General features: G+C 32.9%; 1 protein-coding gene across 4 annotated transcripts in view; it reads left to right on the forward strand.

Annotated features, from left to right (window-relative positions):
- SPOPL (speckle type BTB/POZ protein like) overlaps window positions 1-21526 on the forward strand; it is a 58804-nt gene extending 37278 nt beyond the window's left edge. For 2 of the 4 annotated variants that reach the window (XM_074335752.1, XM_074335757.1), the window contains exons 2-11: window positions 1522-1658; window positions 1844-1965; window positions 2212-2363; window positions 4270-4397; window positions 9957-10134; window positions 10216-10271; window positions 11682-11804; window positions 13309-13451; window positions 13539-13592; window positions 17230-21526. In XM_074335752.1, coding sequence (XP_074191853.1) covers window positions 1581-1658; window positions 1844-1965; window positions 2212-2363; window positions 4270-4397; window positions 9957-10134; window positions 10216-10271; window positions 11682-11804; window positions 13309-13451; window positions 13539-13592; window positions 17230-17374 — 1179 coding nt within the window. In that variant the 5' untranslated portion in view covers window positions 1522-1580 and the 3' untranslated portion in view covers window positions 17375-21526. Of the gene's footprint in view, window positions 1-1521; window positions 1659-1843; window positions 1966-2211; window positions 2364-4269; window positions 4398-6207; window positions 6305-9956; window positions 10135-10215; window positions 10272-11681; window positions 11805-13308; window positions 13452-13538; window positions 13593-17229 lie in introns of those variants that run through there. The other 2 variants (XM_019752564.2, XM_019752565.2) reach the window with 2 other exon arrangements.
- Window positions 21527-23273: the final 1747 nt, after the last annotated feature.

Consider the following 23273-nt stretch of genomic DNA (forward strand, 5'->3'; position numbering starts at 1 on the left):
ATCTAGCATCCTGCATAGCTGCTCTCAGGGCATGTAGGCTGTGGACACCATCTTGATGCTGTCTCTCTGCCTTGCTCCGGCTTGCTGGTGTCACCCAGAAAAGAGCTTGTATGCACACCTGGAGCCCCTATTGTTGCAGCTGCCACCCAAGGGACACCTGGCTCTGGTGGGTAGCGTGACTTCCTCTTGTGGTCCCATAGGACTCTATGTATTTGCATACTTTTAAAAGTTGCCCGAAAGTCTGGCTCTCATTCAGCCTGCATCTAGGTGCTGACATCCTCCTGTTTGGGACACTGACAAGTCTTGGCAGATGCTTAACTACTGGGTGCTATTAAAAATGTAAAAGGTTGCTTAGACAAGCACAAAGGTTTGAGAGACAACCAAGAGCCAGGGCAAAGTTGAACAATATGAATCATCTCCTACTGAGGCCACTACGTCAAGTCTAGTGCAGATTTTTAATATGCTTCTTCATTTGTAGTTTTAAAGTTTTTCATACCTTTTATAGGTCCTTTTGTTTCTATGTATCTTTCAGGTGTTTTTCTTCAATCTTTGTTTTCTCATTTTATACTGTTTCATTGAGTATAGACATAGAGCAAATATTTTCTTTTCCATTTGGATGAAATCCTACCCTTTTTTGCCATAGTGGTTTATTTTTATAGGAATCATGTAGTTTTCTTCCCTTATTCTTAAATGAAAAGAGGGTTCTCCAGACTCGAGTTCCTGTGTTGGAATGTAATCTTGAAACGCCCCCTACCTATACTCCTGCAAAGTACCCTACATATGTAGCTCTTTTGTATTTTGCCTCTTATAGACTTTCCAAGTTGCAAAGCATCATCATATAGTTACTAATGTCCTGGCCAGGTTATGAGGAATTAATTATGCATCCAAATGGATGTAGTATGAGAACAGCTACCTGGGAGGAATGTTGCTGATACAGTACATATTATCTGGTGGGGAGCAATATGATAGGGATGAAGTCTTAGAAGAGAACAGGTTTATCTGAGATGGAGTTAGACTTTGTGGAAATCTATGTAATTCTTCTTACACAGCATTACCCATTAGGTCCCATTTGTGTTTCAGTTGATCAAAACTTTGGGGCTAACAGATGAGTGACTAATATATGTAATTTCCAGGACTCTCCTTACTTTTCAGACCCTTTGGTTTTTTGTGACTATGCCAATGAAAATATGAAAGAAGGTGAATCAGATATTGTTGCCATGTTATTTTGTGATTTTTATGATCGTACTATTAAGCTATGTAAGTTTATGATTTATGGTATTTTGGTAAGTCTGCCTTTATAAAATAATGCCTTATCTACAAGTATTAGGTTTGTTTAGATTTCAAGTGTTACATTACAAAGGCTGATTTTATTTCTTAAAGACTAAGCAGATAATGAAATCTTCATGTTCCCATATAATCTAATTTGGGAAAGCAGTTGTTTTATAACTGTTTAATTTTTCTTCTCTTGATTTAGTCACTTAAACCTTTCAATCAGTAAATGAAACTTTTTTTTCTTTGTAGTAAAGTACTCAACTCTGTGGGATATTGCATAAATCTTGGAAGACTGCAATAAAGTGGCAATGTCTCGGGAACCCACCCCGCCTCTCTCTGGAGATATGTCTACTGGGCCTATAGCAGAGAGCTGGTGTTATACACAGGTACATGTTGAAAATGCCTTACTTTATGTCACCTATAAATTTTGTAGTATTTTAAGGATACTGTGAAGCATAATTTTAGAAATGGCATAGTTATTAGAAAAGTTAGGAGAGTGGGTTATAGAATGTGTAACGTGACAGGTTAAAAAGCATAAAAGTCATTATAAAAGTTTTTCTGAATCTCTTAGGTTAAAGTAGTAAAATTTTCCTACATGTGGACCATTAATAACTTCAGTTTTTGTCGAGAAGAAATGGGTGAAGTGTTAAAAAGTTCAACATTCTCATCTAGCCCAAGTGACAAAATGAAATGGTAAGAGTTTTGATTGTTTTGGAGTTTTGTTTGGAGTTTCAGCTACTTTATGGTTTTGCTGTTATTGTTCCTGAATGGATATTCCTCTATTTTATACTTGATTTGTAAGAAGTTCCTAATAATACAGAGAATTATGAAAAACTATTGGGATGTCGATGGGATATTGACAAATGACTTTAATATTGCCTCTTTCTTGAATGTTTAAAGTATTTTATTTCTCCATGTGAGCCTATTGTTTTATTTTAGGTGCCTGAGGGTAAATCCAAAGGGATTAGATGATGAAAGTAAAGACTACTTGTCCTTATATTTGCTTTTAGTCAGCTGCCCAAAAAGTGAAGTTCGAGCAAAATTCAAATTTTCCCTTCTGAATGCTAAAAGGGAAGAAACAAAAGCAATGGGTAAGTGATTTGTAACATGAGTGAAGAAGTGTCTGTGTAACTACATACTGTGACTTCTGCACTTTCACCTAGAAAAATTTAGGATATTCTTTTCCTACTAAAATATGCTTAACCTAAAACATTAACTTTGGCCATTATTTAATTTTAAATGCCAGTGTAGAACTACAGTTGTACTAAATCTTGGACTTAATAGACATGTAAAATTTTAAAAAATAATATTAAAATTCAACTTTCTCATTTCCTAAAACAACATTCACTTGTCACTTGGAAAAACAGTACCTGTTAAGGGCAAGGTGTTTGATTCAATGCCTGACATATATAACAGGTGTTCAGGAAATATTTGTCTTCTCCCTTACTGTTTTTGCCAGATAATACAATCAAAGAACACTGTGAAAAGAGATTAAATATCTTGTCTCTAGAAATTTTTTCAACAATAGACAACACTGACTGAAAATAAATCAGTTTTTCTTAGTCTCAAGACCTGGTAAATTCAGTTCAAGCTTCACACATAGCGCCAACTGATACCATATAGCCTAGAGCTTCGTAATAGAAGAGCATTGTAGGAGATGTACAGTGTGCATAGTAGGACAATATACAGTGAACTGTCACATTAAATGTTAAGAGTTTTGTAAAAGTGAATCACAGAATCAAGTAACATTATTACAAAATAACCTCTTCCAAATTCACATGTTTAAATAATATCTTTTATTGCTGAAGTAATACATAGTTTCATACATATATTTTTACTTTGTCTGGCATTTAAGATAGTGGAATATCTTAATAGGTCAAACTGCCATAACAAAATACTACAGACTGGGTAGCTTATAAACAACAGAAATTCATTTCTCACAGATCTGGAGGCTGCGAAGTCCAAGATCAGGGCGCCATCATGGTCAGGTTCTCATGAAGACCCTTTCTGGGGTGTGGACTGCGTACTTCTCAGTGTGTCTTCACATGGTGGGAGGGGTTAAGGAGCTTTGTGGGGCCTCTTTTATAAGAGCAACATTCCCATGAGGCTGAAGCCCTCATGACCCCATCTAATCCCTTCATGACTTCTTACTACCATCGCATTGGGAAGCATTGTTTCAACATAAGAAATTTGATGGGATACAGACATTCAGTCCATAACATGGAGTATTTCAATTCGATTTACTACTGGTTTCTGCCTCCAATTAATTCTCTGTATAACATAGTGAATTCTTACTGTAGAGGATCTTACTTCATAGAATATGGTTGTTATACAGTATGATAGGCATTGGAAACATTCACTTCAGACATTTATTTATGAAATCTTTTAGAAATTATACTGATCACTGTCTTTTGCACTTTTATGAAAGTTGTTTTTAGGGGTGAAGGGATTATGTCTAAAGACCTAGGAATGATAAGGGACTTTATTTACCCTTTTCACCAGTTAATGAATTTTTTTTAATTCAGTAAAACTAAAGTCAGTGGGATGGATGTCCCAGGAAAGCCTAAAGGATGCCCTGGTGATTTAGAGCATCAATCTTTAAAGGAAAAGTGGGACATGAGAGGTATATTTTTAATCAGGTTCTGATGGTAGACGATGTATAGTATGCCTATACCTGTGTGTTTTGATCCTACTTTATTATTATAGGGCCTAAATCTTCTCCACAGTTTTCATCTGGCTTTTCTTCTACTTAGATAACCAGAAATCTGAAAGTGAGCTCATTTGATGGCTAAAATTTGTGTAGTTACTGTGGGATGATCTGGTTCTATCTTATGTAACTCTTACGACTTTTTATTTAGGAACACAATTATCTGTACTTTTTATAATGGATATACTGATCAAATCATATTTTTGCATATTAATTTAACTATGTTATCATTAACAAAACTATTTTTTGGATACTTGTTTTATTTAAACTTTTATTCTGTTTCCCACCAGAAAGCCAAAGAGCATATCGATTTGTACAAGGGAAGGACTGGGGTTTTAAAAAATTCATTCGAAGGGATTTTTTGCTTGATGAAACTAATGGTCTTTTACCAGATGACAAGCTTACGTTATTTTGTGAGGTGGGTACATTTTTTATTTCAAGGAACTCCACGGTTATATTTAGCGATAAAGCAGAAACATAAACTACAACAATATTGGGTATTCTGTAAAATTAACAGTTGGTATAATTGATAAGGTTTCATTTGTAAATGTTTTACCAGTGAAAGCTGCCTAGATTGTCTTAGAAATCAGTAGTAGCTCACTATGAAAAATTTCAGTCACATCTCTATTTATAAATTGTGTATGTAGTTATACTAACACATACTAAATATTTCTTCCTTTTAGGAATACTATTAATATGTACATCTTTATATAAGAATTTTAAATACCTTCTTCATCCTGAATAATTCTGACATAGATGTTCAATATTTTTTGTTATATTCAGATTGATCATGTTAGGTATTAGTAGTAGTTTATCAATTTGAATCCGTACTTGAACAGTAAGTGCCTGAAAAAGATGGGGACATTTTTTATTCATTCAAACAGTTGAGTTTATTTAATCAAATGTTAACATTATAAGCAATAGCATTTCAAATCTTTAAGTATGCCCATGTCTGCAGACAAACTTAGGAAGTATATTTATATGCATAAAATACTATATTTTGGAAGTTACCAGCATTGCTTCTGCCAATAATTTAAACTTACGATTTACTTTAATTTGAAGTTGGGATTTGCTTCTGTCTTTGTTATCATTTTGTAATTTTATCTATACAAATTGCTGAGATTCATCTTTGGAATGAATTCAAGGATATTGTGTTAGCGGTAGTTTATAGAGAATATGCATCAGTAACATAATTTTATCAAAAATGTTTATTGTAGTTGATAATTTTCATAGGAAAGCCACTTGAAAAGGTTATAATCAAGTAAACTCAATGTTAAGTATATTTCAATAGGTTATTGTAGATAGATGAGTGTCTTGGAAGCTGATAACTTCCTTAACCTTCTACTAAGTTAGCTTTAATTTCTTTATAGAAAATGTGCAAAATTTCTTGGCAAGATTACAGACTAATTGTATGTCATTATGCTGTGTCAGAAGAATAATTGAAATATGGCTCTAGAGACTACATAGTGCAAATATAGTGCATTTATTTTCACTTAGACGAGTTAAATGAACTGTAATAAATTTGTTACGAATACAATCATTTGGTTGGTAAAGCACATACTACAGTGTGTTGAGCAGAACTTATCATTAAAAGATTTTTTTAAATAACTAAGACATTTATTGTCAATAAATAGATATTCTAAGTAGTTGTCTAAATAAATATAGGTCATGTTATTTAAAAATTTTAGCACCCTTAATATATAATCTTCTAGAATTTTAGCACTTATCTTAAATTTCAGCATGTTAATTTTTTAAAATCTTGTAATCTTAGAATTTAAAGGACCTTTAAAGCTGTGAATACAACTTAAAAAAACTACTGTAGCTAAAAGTCTTTCATGAATAAACTTTTAAAAGATAATATATATTTTAGCATTGAAATGCTATTTACAGATATTTTTCTAAGCATATTGTATTGGAACCTAGACAACCAAGAAATTCAGAATAAAGGCTGAAATAAAGAGTATATGTTTTTTCAAGTATACTTTATCTACAAGCTAGATTATACACACTAGTGACCTAAAAATAGAACCCACCATGATAATACATTTTAAGTTGTCATTGATCAGATTCGGTTTTAGAGATTGTAATATGTACCTTTTTATCGATCTAGACATTTATACCCTGGGCACCGTATTTGGCATAGACAGGCAAAAAGCACTTTGAGCAAACATTCCTCATGCCCTCCACCGTTTCTTCCATACCTCTCATTGATGCCCTTCCTTCTACAGCATCTCCAGCACTGCTTGCAGAAGAGGAGGAAGCATTGCACTGCCCTCCGTAAAGAACTGCCTCCTCCCCCTCCCCTGCAAGTGGTGCTGTAGACAGGTAAGGCAGTTTGGTGCTACCCTTTTTGTGCAAGACATAACTTAATCTTGCAAGTTCCATACTTTGTACCCAATAGCCAGAGGTAGAGATTTCTAGCCATGTAAACAGCTCTGCCTCTTCTCTCCCAAGGTGATATAGAAGAAAGGACTTGAGGAATAAGTAGGAAAAATAGAAAATTGGTTAGATTAATTCGTCTTTTGAATCCAACAGATTTTAAATAATCTCATAGTCTACAGCCCCATGCCATTCCATGATATATAGAAAAATGGATGGATGGATAGATAGAAAGATAGATAATGAGTTTTTCATTAAATTATTTCATTTAGAAAAATACCGTTTTTTCCATCCTACTTTTCTATTGCTAAGATATTCTTTCTGCTTTATACTACTTGTGGTAATGGATGGAAGTTGGGTTTTATTCTCTAAAAAGTCCTTTTATGGCAAACTGAAAAAACTTGACAATCCTATTTCTATCACCCAAATGATAGAAATAGGATACATATCTATGAAAGTGAAAAAGTCTTGAGACCCACTATCCTATAAGATGATGTGAAATCGTACTGTTAAAAGTTTCTCACTTTGGAGCCAGTATGAGGAATGGTTAGGTTGTTGATTAGAGTGGCAAAATTTGTAGTCCTATGAACCTTTGTAAATTCCTAGCTTTCAGAATTAGTTTGTGGAGAACTGAGATTTTAAAAAATTGGAACCAGTTGTCACCACACTAGAGGAGACCCAGATTTCTAGAATCATTATAGTTGATTAGAGCCTGTGCATGTTCATTGGTAGTCCTAATTGAATTCTGAAAGGTAAGCCAACAGCAAATTTGAAAAAGAACTGTCAAATGAGTTTGAGGTGCTGCATTGCAGCATTTGTCAATTTTGAGTATTGTTCACTTGCCTTTTTACTTTGAAAGAACAACAATTTAACCTGAGGAAAGAATCTCAGCCTTTTTTCTGAATTTTTTACTTTAGGTTCTATTCAACAGGAATGTTCATTATCTATATTTGAATATGTACTAGAAAAAACTAAAAATTTAGTAATTTCTTAATTATAGGTATTCATTGCGTGTCAGTTTTTAATTAGATCATTAACTTATCTAGAAATAGTCCCTTGATTATCCTTTGGAGTATGAAATGTCTCAGTTAAAATTTGTGGTTGCTATGACACTACTATATAGATACGTATGTCAATAATATAAATACTTCTTAATTATGATTACACATACAAAATACAAATACCGTTTTTCCCATCTTACTTTTCTGTTGCTAAGATATTCTTTATGCCTGATAATAATGGCTTTATTTTTTGATGGTTTTATTTCTTGTTACCTGATTTTTGCCAGGTTTTTACATTAAATATACTAGTTTGGGTTAGGATAATAGACAATGAATAGGATTTAAGAAATCATTTCTAAATTAAATATATCATCACATTTTTATAACTCCACTTGCATACTTTATACAAGTAATTGAATTGATCCAGTTCTTGCCATCTAGAAATTTCAAGAGAAATGCTTCAGAACAAGTAAATACTGTCTATATGACAAAAAACTGATCCCTAACTAAACCTTGAATATTAACACCAACATACTTGGTTTATGTATCATTAAGTTATAATGTATGGTGTAATGGGGCAATCAAATAAGGATTAGAGAAGCTTTTTTCTGTTTTGTAGTTATTAAAATTTTAAAAATTATTTGAATAATTAAAAACTCAATAGGAGACTATTATTTATGTACACAGTATTTTTTGGCTCCTGTGTTTAGAAAAGCATCTCAAAAGATTATTGTGATAAATCCCCTTTATGAATCATAGTTGCATTAAAAGTACTACTAATTTAAAAAAATATCCAAAGAAATATTGTGTAGTGCAAAGAGCGCTAAACAAAAAAGGAATCTGGAGATATAGGTCTAATCTTCCTCTGATACTGACTAGCAGTGTAATTTAGGACACTTTAGTTACTGTCTCTTGATCTCACTTTGAAAACATTTTACAAAACAAGGTAATTGGATTAGATGATTTCTAAGGGACATGATTCCAAAAGGTTAATGCAAGTTGGCAAAAACAAAGTGATGCATAAAAATATACTCAGAAAATAAAATTTTTCTTTAGAAGTGTCCATTCATTCACATGCGATATGTGCATGCATTTGGTTGAATGAGGACTTCTGAGATTTAATTTAATTCTCCCAAATATTTTATGCTGGACCATTATTATACTTTCTGTGTTAGTGTGTGAGTAGTTTGGTTCAATTTACCCATATGCAATTTACATTTCCTACATAGTTTACTACATTTATACATTTCCTTATTTATACCTACTTTTATTTAATAAAAGCTTTATGAAATATGTTTTTTAAATGAGCATGGTTATTTATTGCTGCATAAGAAATGACCACAAAACCAAGCAGTTTAAAACAGCTTATTTTGTTTAGCCGGACCGTCCGCTCTAATGCGTCTTTTGGAGCAAAAATTAATATAAGACCCAGTATGATATGATATGATATGATATGATATGATATGATATGATATGATATTATATTATACTATATTATACATTATGTTACGAAGACTCGGTCTTATATTAAAATAAGACCAGGTCTTATATTAATTTTTGCTCCAAAAGATGCATTAGAGCTGATGGGCCTGGTAGGTCTTATTTTTGGAGAAACATGGTAGCACTTTCATAAAATATGGTTCATTTACTCTGAAACATATGCTTTACTTGCTGAGGTAGTATTTTTCTATACTTTATTAAATGTGAAATTTCTAATAGTAGAATACCTTTTCTTAAAAGTGGTGTGCAAGACTTGGTCAGTAGTGTTTTAAGATTGTATTCAGTAGATAGTGGTCATCTTTAATGAGAGATGATTTAATTCATATTATATTGGAGTCTGTAAAAGGAATGTAACTATATCAACTTTTATTTATTGATTAGTTAATAGGCAATAAAATATCTGAAAATTATACTAAATTATATTTATATTGTTCTTACTGTTGATTTTTTTTATGAAAGATACCATAAGCTTCAATAACTATAATTGCTTTTGTGAGAATTCTTGTACTTTTAAAATTTAAATCAATTTAATTAAATATTTGAATCAATTTTACTAGAGTTGAAACATGTAGAAGCAGCACTTGAAATACTTCCCAAATTGCATATCATAGACTGTAGTTTTACAACCTTTTGTAAACTACAACTGTAAAAGCCATTATGAGTGTGATACTATGGTTACTGTATGTATAACAAACTTGAAATATTGATAGGTCTGTAGTATGAGAAAATAAAAATTAAAGAAATTTCTCCACCTCACAAACATGTCTTCTTGTTTGAATTTGACATAACATTATGACTTATTTCATGTTGAGAAATGGTTTTTGTAATTACTTCAATAACCAAGCATTCTAATCAATTAATAACCCTTTTATTCATATAAAGTGTCACTTGAAAATGATCTAGTTTGTTTCCGAATTTTTCTGTATTATTTCTCTTTAAATTGTGTCCGTAAATTCAATTCTTAGGTATTAGCATTTTTGATCAGGATTACATTGAATTATTCAAATCATTTTAATGATAAGAAATTTAAATATAGTTTTAGTAACTAATTATTGTAAATTATAAAAGTGTTTTTCTTACTGTCCCTTTTTTATTAGGTGAGTGTGGTCCAAGATTCAGTAAATATATCAGGGCATACTAATACAAATACTTTGAAGGTGCCTGAATGTCGACTAGCAGAAGATTTAGGTAATCTCTGGGAAAACACAAGATTTACAGATTGCAGTTTTTTTGTGAGAGGACAAGAATTTAAAGCTCATAAATCTGTACTTGCAGGTACTTTCTACTTTTGGGTAATACAGTACATTTTTTTTCATAAGTTTGTGCATTAAATAATGATGCTTAATCTTGTTACAGCTCGATCCCCAGTTTTTAATGCAATGTTTGAACATGAAATGGAAGAAAGCAAAAAGGTAAGAAAATATGGTTTAAAAGCTAATATTGAATTTGTATAAATGCAGAATAGTGGAATGTATATTTTAAATGGAACAGTGCATGTTCTCATTTTTATGCTCTGACTTTAGAAAAAAATACAAAGACGGGGAAATGCATTCCATAATAAAACAATAGATGTAACCCAATGCGGGTGAATATTCCAAATTACAGTTATTTTGATTACCACTTGGTCGGAAAATAAATGGGTAGTTGTTATCCAAATGAGTATATATCCAAAGGACTGTTCTGGTCCATAGCTGTTGGAGAGTTCTCTGGTTAAGGTATATATTTATCCTGTCAAGACTTTGTGAGTTAATTCTGGAATTTATTTTCTAGAACAAAAACAATGTCTAAATTCTTTTTACCACTGAAGTGAGAGGATATTTATTAGATTTAACAAAAATGACATAAATTACATTATTGTACATTAACTGTAATCAAGGTATTACTTATTTGATTTTCCCAGACATTTCTGTCACCTGTCATCTTAAAATGTCAGATTAAAGATCAGAGGCTGATTCTTTGCTGGTGGTATTAAAAATGATCCTTAGTGCTCCAATTCCAGAGTTTGTTTGTGTGGCTCAGCTTTATTCTTTCTGCAGAGTAGAGGCTGCAACAAAATAGCTGCTTTTTTCCTTTTGATTGTTGGTCTGGGCAGGTACTATGATGAGCCTTCTTATCGCTTCCAACTAAGGAGACATCAGTGATGTCAAGTGGTATTGTCTACAAAGGGTCCAAAAAGTTTGGTATCGTTTAGTATTAGATATTTCGCTTGATTGATTTCAGGAGAGGTACCCAATTTACAAAGAGCAAAAAAGGAACTAGTCCCCTTTGGACTTGAGTATGTGTCAAGCAAAGAAGTGAGGTGTCCATAGATAATATTGCATGGCATTTTGCAAAAGGGAGAGTTCTGAGGTATTGTGGGCTCTAGAATTATCTCACATACCTGACCCTCTTTTGCTTAAAGCTGGGAACAGAACCATTAGTCATAGAATCTTAGGCATTGCATTACAACTTAGGAATTTAGCAAAAAAAAGTTAATAGACATCTTCCTCTAAGGTAGAGGTTAGAAACTGAACACAGACATATTTTGTCAGGCCTACAAGTTTTTTGTTTTACTCTTTTTAATTGAGAAGTTGGGGTTTATATTCCTATGTGTTAGTATTAGGCTGGGGTATACTTGTCTTGTTAGACCTGCCTGTTTTACTTTGCCTCCTTAGCTTACGGAATATTTACTTACCTCAATTTTAAAAGACTTTAATGTATATTTGAGTTGTACAGTACTTGAGTGCAGATTTAGGGCTTTTAAATTGCTGTCAAAGTTTCCCCTTGGTTCATTTGTGTGTGTATGTTCTTTAAGTATAACTTTTTTGTGTTTTCAATATCAGAATCGAGTGGAAATAAATGATGTAGACCCTGACGTTTTTAAAGAAATGATGAGATTCGTTTATACAGGGAAAGCACCAAACCTTGACAAAATGGCTGACAACTTGTTGGCAGCTGCAGACAAAGTAAGTAATGGGGCCTTGAAGAGCCAAAAAATGTCCTCAAGGTTTTGATGCATCTAGAAAGCTGTCATCAAATGAAAACCCGAAATAACTTGAGATATTGAACTAATTTATACTATTCGTAGATGGTTCTTGAGAATATTATGAAATAGCATACAGTGGGATAATAAGGAAATGAGATTTTGTTTTTTTAATCATTAAGACACAAAAACATCTTGAGCCAGTATTATTTGGAGAAAGTGAATTTTTCATGGGAGATTAAACTGTGAACTCAGTAGTTTTGAGTGTATCTTTATTCTGTTTTATAAAAACACACAATAGCATATATAATTTATTGCAATTTTCAGGTATTCTTAGTTTTAAGATACAGTGCCTGACTTCTGTTTAAAGAAAGGAAGAAATATTGGGTATTGTGTCTAATTTAATTCTCTGTATTCATAGATTTATTTTTTAATATGATAGAATAGAAAGAGAAAAAAAACAATGTTAATTTTATAATACTCTTTTATGATGGTGAGGAAACAGTGCAAAAATACCAGGATATTTTGAAGCCAGTATTTTTTAATCCTGAAAGCACATTGGCATCAAAAATATTAAATACATAGGCATAAATCTGTCAAAAATGTTCAGGATCTACATACTGAAAATTATATTGCTAAGTGAAATTCAGGTAGACCTAAACAAAATAGAGAGGTAAATCTCATGCTTGAATCTCAAAATAATTGTATTGAGTTGAAGAATTGAAGAATCCAGACAAAAATGAGTATAAATTCCAATTAAGGAAGACTCCAGAAAATGCATACTATAGCAGCAGAAAGCATATCATAGGTGTTGCCTGGGATAGGGTGAGAGAAAGGATGACAGGGCAGGATACTCCTGGTCATGATGAATGTGTTCACTGTCTTGATTTAATGGTGATTATCTGGCTGTATGAACTTATCAAAGTGTAAACTTCAAATATGTGTAGTTTGTTGTATGCCAATTAGACCACAATAAAGCTGCCTAAGATGTTCTAATAAATATACACACTAAGATTTTTGGTGGTTATGAATATGATTTGTTTTATAATTTATTCTTCAAGATTGAGTTGTAACAACATGCAGTGTACTGGTTGGTACACTCATGTTCAAAATAGTAGAGAAGAGAAGTACACTCATTAAGAGTGTTGAGTAATAAGGTGATTTTTTTAAAAGAATAAATAAGGTTTATTTTTTTAAAGACTAAAACTCTGTTCGTAAAATATATATTATTTTACATTTATGCAAATTGAAATTTTCTTAAGAAAATTGGTTGTGCTCTCGAATGTGTTCCTGTTTATATTGGTCAATGTGGGGTAATACATTATCATGTTTTCTTCATATTAGGTTTAAAATAACTTGGAGACTTTTAAAGTACCTTCAATTCAAAGGATAATGTGCTTTTAACTTCATTTTCTAAGTCACAAATATGTATTTAAAACTTGGTAGTTTGAGTAAATGTTTAATGGTTATGTTTTCCTTTTGGATAGTATGCACTGGAACGGCTGAAGGTCATGTGTGAAGAAGCTTTGTGTAGTAACCTCTCAGTAGAAAATGTTGCTGATACCCTTGTTCTTGCAGATTTGCACAGTGCAGAACAGTTGAAAGCACAAGCCATAGACTTTATTAATAGGTGAGCTATGCTTGTATTTTAGTGGGCATGACACCTTCAACTTTTTTCACTGGACTTTTTTTAAGTGTGTTTAAATCTTCAATGCAGGTGCAGTGTACTTCGACAGCTTGGATGTAAAGATGGGAAAAACTGGAACAGCAAGTAAGATGACTTCTGTTTCTGACTTAAAAGTTGATCTGCTTACATAAAATTGTTTGCATAGCCTTTTGTTCATCTGCAATAAATATGAATCCAGATATTAGTTATCTGAAGAAAGCTGCTGGTTGTTTAAAAAAATAATAATTTGAGTACTTAGTGGATTCTTGAGGCTATGACTCCTTGTAGATCAGCTGTTAATGTGAACTGGGATGCATGCTATAATAGCTTAAGCACATATGCTCACATAATATATAGCTGAGTCTAGGTATTTCAGTGGCTACTAGAATTCCTTTCTTTGTCCCGTCAGAAAGGATTTCTAAAAATACGGAAAATATTCATTTTATCCTTTGAGGAATGTACCCTCCAAATTTGCCTAGGAAGTCTTTACATTTGAATGTTAACCCATTGCTTCTTAGGTTAGCCAAGTACCTTGCATCAAATGCTATATTAAGGTAGCTGCCTAACATTCCAAAAATGGGAGCAATTTGACCTTAGTTACCCTGGTAAAACTATAAGAGGTGGCATAGTTGTTACATCTTTCTAAGCCTGGACTTTCTGAATATGAGCTATTAGAACTTATTATTTTCTGTGTTCTTCTCTCATTTTTAGAGACACTTTTCTACTGTTTATAATTATTCAAAATCAAAAAGGGAGAGTTGATAGGTTGAAAAATTTGTATCTGCTTTTGATTAGTTTTTGTTTCTAAACCCTTAAATTCTGTTTTCGCAAATTATCAAAAATTGATATGTCAAAAACAAGTTTACAAAAAAGTCAAAAAAGGCAGTGTTAGGGACAATTAAATGAATGTTGGACTTAATTATTTCCCCTTGCTTTGGTCTGTTTTGGTATATATGAAGTTGGTTAACTGAATTCCTCTCAATTTGTAAATTCTCTTTTCTCAAAGTAAAAATTAGTGACTACTTTTAAGTTATTGGTTGTTCTGTATATTGGTCAATGTGGGGTAATACATTATCATGATGGTATAGGACCCTAGAAAAATACCACTTTGAATTTATAATACAATGTATTCGAAGCAAAAGACAATTTTGTGATCCTTTGTATTACACTTAGCCATTTTCAAGCTCCAGTTTTATTCTGTTAAGAAAATATTTTACATTGTATAACTTTTTCAATGTCAAAAAATACCAGCTTATTTTATATCCTCTGAATAAGCTGTTGTACGTACAGATGTTCAGTAGCTATTTGTTGAATTAAATGAATGAAAACATCAGTTATATTAAGAGGTATCTATGTGATTCCAAACAACTATTTGAAATTATAAACATAATGACAAACTTGTAATTTGATGTGAGGCAAATAAAAGGGATTGTTTTATTATTAGCTACTGTTTAGTTTAACAAATATTTACCTAGTACCTGTTGTGTCTCAAACATCATGCTAGGGTGCTGCCTATAAAAACAACTATGAGGAAAAATCCTTGTTCTTGAGAAATGTATCTAATGAAAGAAACAAATACATGCATATATCATTCATATATAGATAGAAATATAGATAGAAATTTTGTGAAAGAAACAAATACGGGAATGCTTTGTTATAATATGGTAAGCAATGTGATGAAGGAGGGTACTTAACAAAGGCTGGAGGTTTAGGGATGCCTTTCTGGAGATGACTGAGCTGTCTTAAAACATGAATAAGAATTAGCAGAATTAAAAAGGAACTAACAGGCATTGCAGACAGAAAGGATAGTTTGAATCAAGTATGAAAGCATGAAACAGTAGTCTGTCATTTTACACATACTTACATTTATTATCCAGTAAATACCCAAGGCACTGTGCTCAGAATCAAGAATATAATGGTGAACATGACAGATGTTTTCCCTGGCTTCACAGAGTTTATAGTTTAGCAGGAGATGAATAAGAATTAAACAGGTAATTGAAACAAAGTTTGATGATAAAAGATAGCATGCCCATCTGAGCATATCGCAAAGGAACCTAACCTAATCTAGGGATCATAGAAAGCCCTTTCAAGGGAAGTTTGTATAAAGGCCTAAAGCATTAGTAGGAAGTACCCTGGTGAAGAAGAGGCAAGAGTGGGAAAGTGTATCCCTTCTTCTGATTCCCCAGAAAAAGGGAATCAGGTATGTAAAGTTTTGGTGATAAGAAAGAAGAGTATAGAGTGAGAGAGAGGGGGGGGTTATGAGAAGAAGCTGGAGAAAGCCAGCAGGGATCAGATTCTGGAAAGCCATGTGAGTAACATCAGGGCTTTTAGACATTACTTGAAGAGTAAGGGCATCTAGTAAAAGGTTTTAACTTAGAGCATTACCTAATCAGGTTTGCATTTTTCGCATTCTCATTTCATGCAGGGTAGGGAATAGATTGTGGGAAGGTTGAGGTAGTGTGGTAATTGAGGAGCAAGGTTAAATAAATATAGGTAGACAAATTGGAAAGTTATTGGAGTAGTTTGGCAAGAGTTGAAGGGTGATATTAGACTTGATTAGGGGTGACAGAGGGACCAGAGAGAAATGACCGGCTATAGTATTTTGATGGAACAATCTATAAGATTTGGGTATTATTTGGATGCAGGGTTGATATAAGGGAGAGAAGACAGGAGACATGGAAGGGTAACTAGCAATTAGGTATTTTAGCTATTAGGTATTTACTCTGATTGCTCAGTGAAAACATGTTGTACATAGGATAAAATAAGCAGTTCAGTATCAGTTTACAAAATGCGTGAGCACGGAAGTGGGAGGTGGAAAGCTAACGAGAGGAAGTAGAAAACCTGTTTCTCTTTCTAAAGAACCTGGATACAGGCACTGGGGAACAATGGAAGAGGACCTGATGGAGTCATACTTATATTACGAAGGCAGCATGGAAGGAAGCTGGTTGTGAGAGGAGAGGAGCAAGATAGGCGGCTAGAAGACCAATTAGGAGACTGTCGTCATAACCGTACATGAAATGATATGGGCCTTAACTAGGGATTCAGGGTGTCTTTGGGAATTAAAGTAGGGCTTTGATGATTGATTGGAAAGCACAGGGTCTAGGGTGACTCCCAGGTTTCTGACTTGAATCACTGGCTAATGGTGGAAGCATTAGCTGAATGGGAATGAGGGAGGAAGAATTTGGAGCTTCAGGAGAAACATGTTGAATTCTTATCAAACAAACCTGAATTTATGAGTCTTGATGCACATCCAAATAAAGAGAACAAGTGGTTGTGGGAATGAATGTTGTAGGAGGCTTAAGATTGAGCGAATCAGTAGTTTTTATCATTGAACATGACAGTAAAATTGTGAAGAATGGATGAGATGGAATAAATAATGAATGTTAAGGGAGAAGAGTAGAGAGCAAGAGTTGGAATTCGGGAGAAAACCTGTGTGTAAACTAGGGAAAAGAGCTCAAAGAGCTGCTACGAAAATGCTAACACTGGGAGTGGGCCTGTGGGGACAAGTGTCACATACATACTTCAGGAGAATAGACCTCCCAGAAAAATTTGATAGTTTCAATTGCAACAATAAAAATATACTAGTAAGGTAAAGATGATATTTTAGTGAATTCAGATGGTTTGAATACATACATACAAAGGCAAGTGTTCAAAACGTTTTAAAATCCATCAATAAAAAAAAATTTGACAGCTCATTTTGAAAAGTACTCTTTAATAAACATCTCTTCATTTTATTTTTCAGCCAAGCGACAGACATAATGGAAACATCAGGGTGGAAGTCCATGATTCAGTCGCACCCTCATTTAGTAGCGGAGGCCTTCCGAGCGCTAGCATCTGCACAGTGTCCACAGTTTGGCATTCCACGCAAACGGCTAAAACAGTCCTGAAACCTTCCATGAACTATAGAAAAATGGAACTGACTTTTATTCCTCCAGGTCCAGAAGGATTCTAGTAGACAAACCATAAGCAAGAGTTGTTTCTGTTGTCTTGTCCACAGAACAGAAGCTGAAAAAAGCATATTGCTTACGTTTCAGGTGGATAATTTATGGTTTATTCTTCAGCTTTAAATTAGACTGACTATACTCTAATTCACTTCAAGGCCTTAAATTATCTCCAGTGACTTCTCTTGTTCATATAATACTTTAATTTTTTTATTGTGCCTTGTCTTTTTGACCAAGGCTATGCAGGATTGCACTAGCTCCATAATGCAGTAATATTGATAAGTGAAGATAATTAAGTTTCAAAAGGATCTTCCATTAGCTTGAGAAGAGCAAAATTAATTTTATAGGGTTTGTGCTGTGCTATCTCAAAGTTTAAAACTAGGTTGTCCTTCAGAGCACTTGCATTGGAGATAACTGGTAATGTCTCCGCTCTAAGTTCTATAAATACAGGAGAACCTGCTTACCTCCGAGGTAAGTTATGGCAATACACTGCTTCAGTTCTAATTTATTTTTCATTTCAGGGGGCAAATATGCAATGAGTTGGCCCAATTTTTAGTAAAATTTGTGATGTTTGTCTGTATGTTAACTGTTCAACAAACTAAGAGAAGCATAACAAACCTTTGCTTGTGTTTCTTTGTGGGTTTATCCAAGTTTAAAATGATTTAGAACTGATTGAGGTTAATATTTCAATGAGAAGAAAGCCTGTTTTGTGCTGTATTTTTTTATTTTAATTTACAGTGACCTGCATTTATAGGAAGAATTCTGTACATGTTAAAAGTAAGAATGACCAAATGTAAATTTAATGAGTGGGCCAATTAAGAAAGATATATATGCACTTTTAATGCGTAACTTTTGTATGCTGAATGGTACATATATTTTTTTTGCTTTTGAGGAATTAATAAGGTATAATTAATTGTGTCTTAACTTTTGACAGAATTTTTTAAGACAGATGGAGACAACTGGGATGTTTGTGATAATTGATAAGAAAGATATCCTTTATTATAGTTAAATTGGTTTCGATTTCAGATATTCATTATTGAATTTATTCCTGCTTTATCACATTTTGGAGAAGGCACCTGAATAATAAATAAATCCTGTACAGTCTACTCCCTTCTAAAAACAATGAACTGATACTATTCACAGATTAAAGGAGAGAACTCTTAGAAATGTCAGGCCACACTCTGAACCTTTTCTAATTCTCCCCGCTCCCCCCGCCCGCAACTTCTTTCTATTTCAGTTACTATACTAAACATTGTGGATGATACTGAAATTCTTCGTAATGTGAACAGGATAAACTATTTATAAACTGCTTTTCATGGGCCAGTTCTTTATTATTCATTTAAAATTCTTTAAAATTCATTATAAATGAATTTTAGCTTTAAACATACACATGTTCAGTGTTTGATAGCTCTGTTCACAATGGAGGTCTGTTCTGGTGCATTGTCCTGGAGAAGGAGGAGCTGTCAGTGTCAAGTCACTGCATCGTATTTCCTGTAACAGTGACAGTATGCTTCTTAGGAAAGATTTATATTTGACCATAAGTGGAAAATTGCATATACCTATAAATTTGCATATATAATTTTATTCTCCAGATTAAAATCTGTATAATTTGTTTATTTAGTTTTTGAATTTAGGACAAAAGGAAAAAAAAAATTAAGCCTGAGGTTTTAAAATAGATTTTTTTTGTTCTCTTTGTTAGGTATTCACTGAATTCTAATATATTAAGAGTGATTCATATTTACTTTAAACAACACTGTCAAATGAACATTTGTTGTCCATAACAAACTGGAGTTTAAAAGGATCATATTTTCAGATATCTTCATGTCTTTCTATGTAGTTTCATTGAGTCTTTGTTGTGTTAACTTGAATTTGAAGTTAGAAGAAGCCCTTGGGATAGAAGATTCTTACGTGTGAATGGACTCCATCCTATGTAACAGTACAGCAGGGAGCAGAAACTCATTTCCTTAACTTTACCATGAGACTGAATTTACAATGTACAGTTCAAAAACACATACATATAAACTAAGATCTTAATTTAAATTTTGTCAGGGTCTAATAAGAAAACAAAAATTCCTTCCTCAGGCTGTAGAATTTTGTTGTCATGTCAAAAACAGTACTGGTATACACATTTATATCAAATGCACAAGGCACATTGTGAATTTACTGCTTGAATCTACGTTTCTAACCATAGTGACTTCAGTAATAACACCATATAATGAACATTTCAGCTTGCCTTTACTTAACTTGTTTTCATGTTTATTGCAAATCTTAAGGGTTTTATTATAAAGATTTTTTTAGTTTGATAGCACATTTTGTACCAAAAACGTCAAACACTGTGCTGTAAGAATATCCACGTTTGTAGAAATGTCCACTTTTCAGATAATATAATGCCTACCTTTATACTAACAGAATTGTATGTAGTTGATTTATTTTTTTTATTTATTATGTATATTTTTGGCATTGTGGGTTCTTGAGGCAATGATAAAAACTGTTAATGTTTTCTGATGTGAGTGCTCAAATAGCCTTTTTTTTTTTCATTTTTAAAATACATTGTTTTCAGTAGGCACAGATTCTGTTCTGTTTTTGATTATCAACCGGCTCCTGTTTCCCTTTTGTCACCTAAACAGAACTTCTCCTTAGAAAAGTAGTGACTGGTTTTAAATGTTACATATTACAGAAAGAACCATTGGAATACTGTTCTTTACGTTGAGATACAGAAACACTATATTTGTGCCTTTTTTGTTTCTGAATATTAATGTGTATTGGTATTTGGAGCACAAATATGAAGGTGCCATAATATTATGGCTTGCCATTGTTACCTCCTTGAATACTCGTGTGTCATTGTCTTGAAATAGTAATTGAGGAGCCTTGCATGTATTATGTGGTCCTTTGGGTGTCTGTGTGCTTGCGTGCATGCATGTGTGTGCGTGAGTGTACGTGTATTTGTTTTCACTTGGACTTGTGTGTGGTATATTCAAAAGAGTGAACTTTTGAAACTAGGACACAGTTAAATATTGAAATTTCAGGCTAGTTGAAATATTTAAATGTGCTTTACTTAGGGGGACAAATGATTGACAAAGGAAATTATAACTCTCAAAAATGTGACCAATTTACTACTGCATGATGGACTAAAAATAGTGCCTTTTTAGGACACCATTAATTTTAAAATTAATGTTAAAATGTTAACAAAGATCTCTTATAATATCATGAACGTTATTGGCTTAATTTTAAACTAGACCTAAGTTAGAGCTTAAATTGCCAAAAGTTTAATTACTAATTTACCCATTTAAGTTTGTGCATAAATTTGAAACCTAAGCCGATTTCTTTATGAAAATGTGGATCATAGATGCTATCCAGTATTACTAAAATAGAACACTAGGGACTTCGGTAAGTTGTTTTGTTAAAATTCAACACACAAGCTTTTCTGATAGCCAAGTATACTTCAAGTGGTGCATTATTTCGAGTTGGATTTTAAAGCTCATTGGTGGATAAAATAAAAATATTCAGTGTATTCTTGCAAAATAAAGTGGGTGGGTGGGTTTCAGTGTTTTCAGATTATAAAGATAGCACTTTCACACAAGAGTATTTTGCAAACCTCTTTTATACAGATTATGAGCTTAATTTAATTATTCATGGAATGATGTGAGTTTTAGCTTCAGTTAAACAAATACTGAGTGCCTACCGTATGCAAGACTTCTTCAACTAGGAATTAAATCACCATACCGTGTCTTCTGCTTGCAATATGTGGACTTTATATTTGAAAAGGAATTCTTATATTTAATTTTTTTCTGTTGTTAGAGTTTATCATAGTATACTGTAACCCAGTTAATTTTGCATTCATTTTTTCAGAATAAAGGTAAAACTTAAGTGAGCCCCACTTTCGAAAATAAAATTCTGCTAAAATTGTTTAAAAATTAGTTCTGGGGGAAGTTGATTTTCAAATTTCAAATGTATAAAGACTTATATTGAACTTTTCAGCCTCAATTTTAATCAGCTCATGTTAATGATGAGATACATACTTTTGGTATCTTGTTGCTGAAAATACTTTTGCATTTCAGCACGTTGCATTAAAATAAAGTTGTTATCACTTATTCAGAATTAATTGGTTTATTTTGTGTTTATTTGAAAATACGAAACTCTTCTTTTTTAGATGACTGTGATGTTTTGTGTAAGAGCCATGTATTTGATATGATAGCTTTCAAAATTATGCAGAGTAGTTGTCTTATCTAATATAGGAAATCTAGTATTTTTTTGAAACCTACTAAAAACTTATTCCTTAACTGAGGTATTGCACATGTATTTAGCATATGAATATCATCAATATTAAATGACTTATGCTAATGTCCTGTAACTTTAATATAGCCGTTAAAAATCACCTTTCCCTAGTCCTCCCATCCCTTCTTAATTTCAACTGGCAACTTAATCATTTGCTCCTATCAAAAAGAGCAGATTTGGGGCAGTGCTTTCCTGGACCAGCTTAGTAACAGTAACACAACTGACTAGAAAATGATGGCCAAAGTGGCAATAGAAGTGCACAGTGGAAAACCTTTCATATGCCCAACATGCTCATACACATGTGCAATCACACTGAATTTGCCTTAGAAACATATGAGAAAGTTTGAAGAACACTGGATTATAGTAAAACAGGACAAGCAGTCATATTCTAAACTTCAAGTGAACTGAATAACTTTTTCCCTTCCACTCTACAGCAGGCAGCGCCTGTAACACTTTTAGAACATTGAAATGTTGAGTGTTCTCCATTCTCCCACTCAGAGTCATTTGTGTCTAAGAGAAGGCCAAAAGTGGCATTTGTTTTGGTCACTATTTTTAAATAGAAAACATTGGTAGAAATCTTTCATATAATATGTTGCTCTTACTTTTTTCTTTTCTTGGCCCCAGGGAGGTTTGCAGCATCTGCAGTGGATAGTGGGGTCGTTCCTCTTAGGAGAGCTTCCTTTCAGCTCTTCTGCTTCTTGCTCTCCACCCTTAATCTTTTTGTGAAGGATTCAGGTGTAGTATTGTGCCAGTCTGTAACATAATAGCCAGAGAGTTCCTATAGTATCCAATCTTACCCTTTTGCCCAAATTCAAACTGGGCCTTAATAGACAAAGAGCAAAGAAAGAAAAATGTGGAATTTAAGAATACTAATTACAGTACCAAAAACAAAACAAAACAAAAAACAGTGTCCTGATGACTCTGCTATTCACTTTGCTCTGAAATAGATTCACTACCATAATAGAACATTTGTAGAATATATGCTATTAGAATGCTAAAAAGATCTTCAGGACATTATAAAAATTAGGCATAATGAAGTAAATGAAAATAATGTGCAATTGAAAAAGTAAAATTAGATGCATTGAACTTCATAATTACCAGAAATGATAACAGAAATTTGAGTCAGTAGAAGACAAGATTCGGAAATGCTCCCAGATCACAAAGACAAGAATAGAGATTAAAAGAAAGGGGATTCGGTTTAATTTCTGTCAGTGAATTAAATGGAGTGCCAGGCACTGCGCTGAAGATGTGTCCAGTGATAAGGTATAAGTGATCCCTGTGAGCATCCAAGCAAGAAAGAAAATTGTAAAAGTTACATATTTCTGACAATAAGTGAAAAAAAATTTGACTCAAGGACGCTTAGCTCCTTAGTGATTCATTTCTAAAGTTAACATTTAAATTACACAGATGTTAACATAGTACCCAAAGCATAGGGAATGCTGAAAATTGATCAAAATTAATACAAGCATAGAAGTTGAGTCTTAAAAGGAATGACAATGAGTATTCAACTGTTAGAGGGAATTCTAACTTATTGTAACATTATTTACAAATATAAATGTAAACAATGTAA

The sequence above is a fragment of the Rhinolophus sinicus genome, linkage group LG01 (genome assembly GCF_036562045.2).
Source record: "Rhinolophus sinicus isolate RSC01 linkage group LG01, ASM3656204v1, whole genome shotgun sequence".
Lineage (NCBI taxonomy): Eukaryota > Metazoa > Chordata > Mammalia > Chiroptera > Rhinolophidae > Rhinolophus > Rhinolophus sinicus.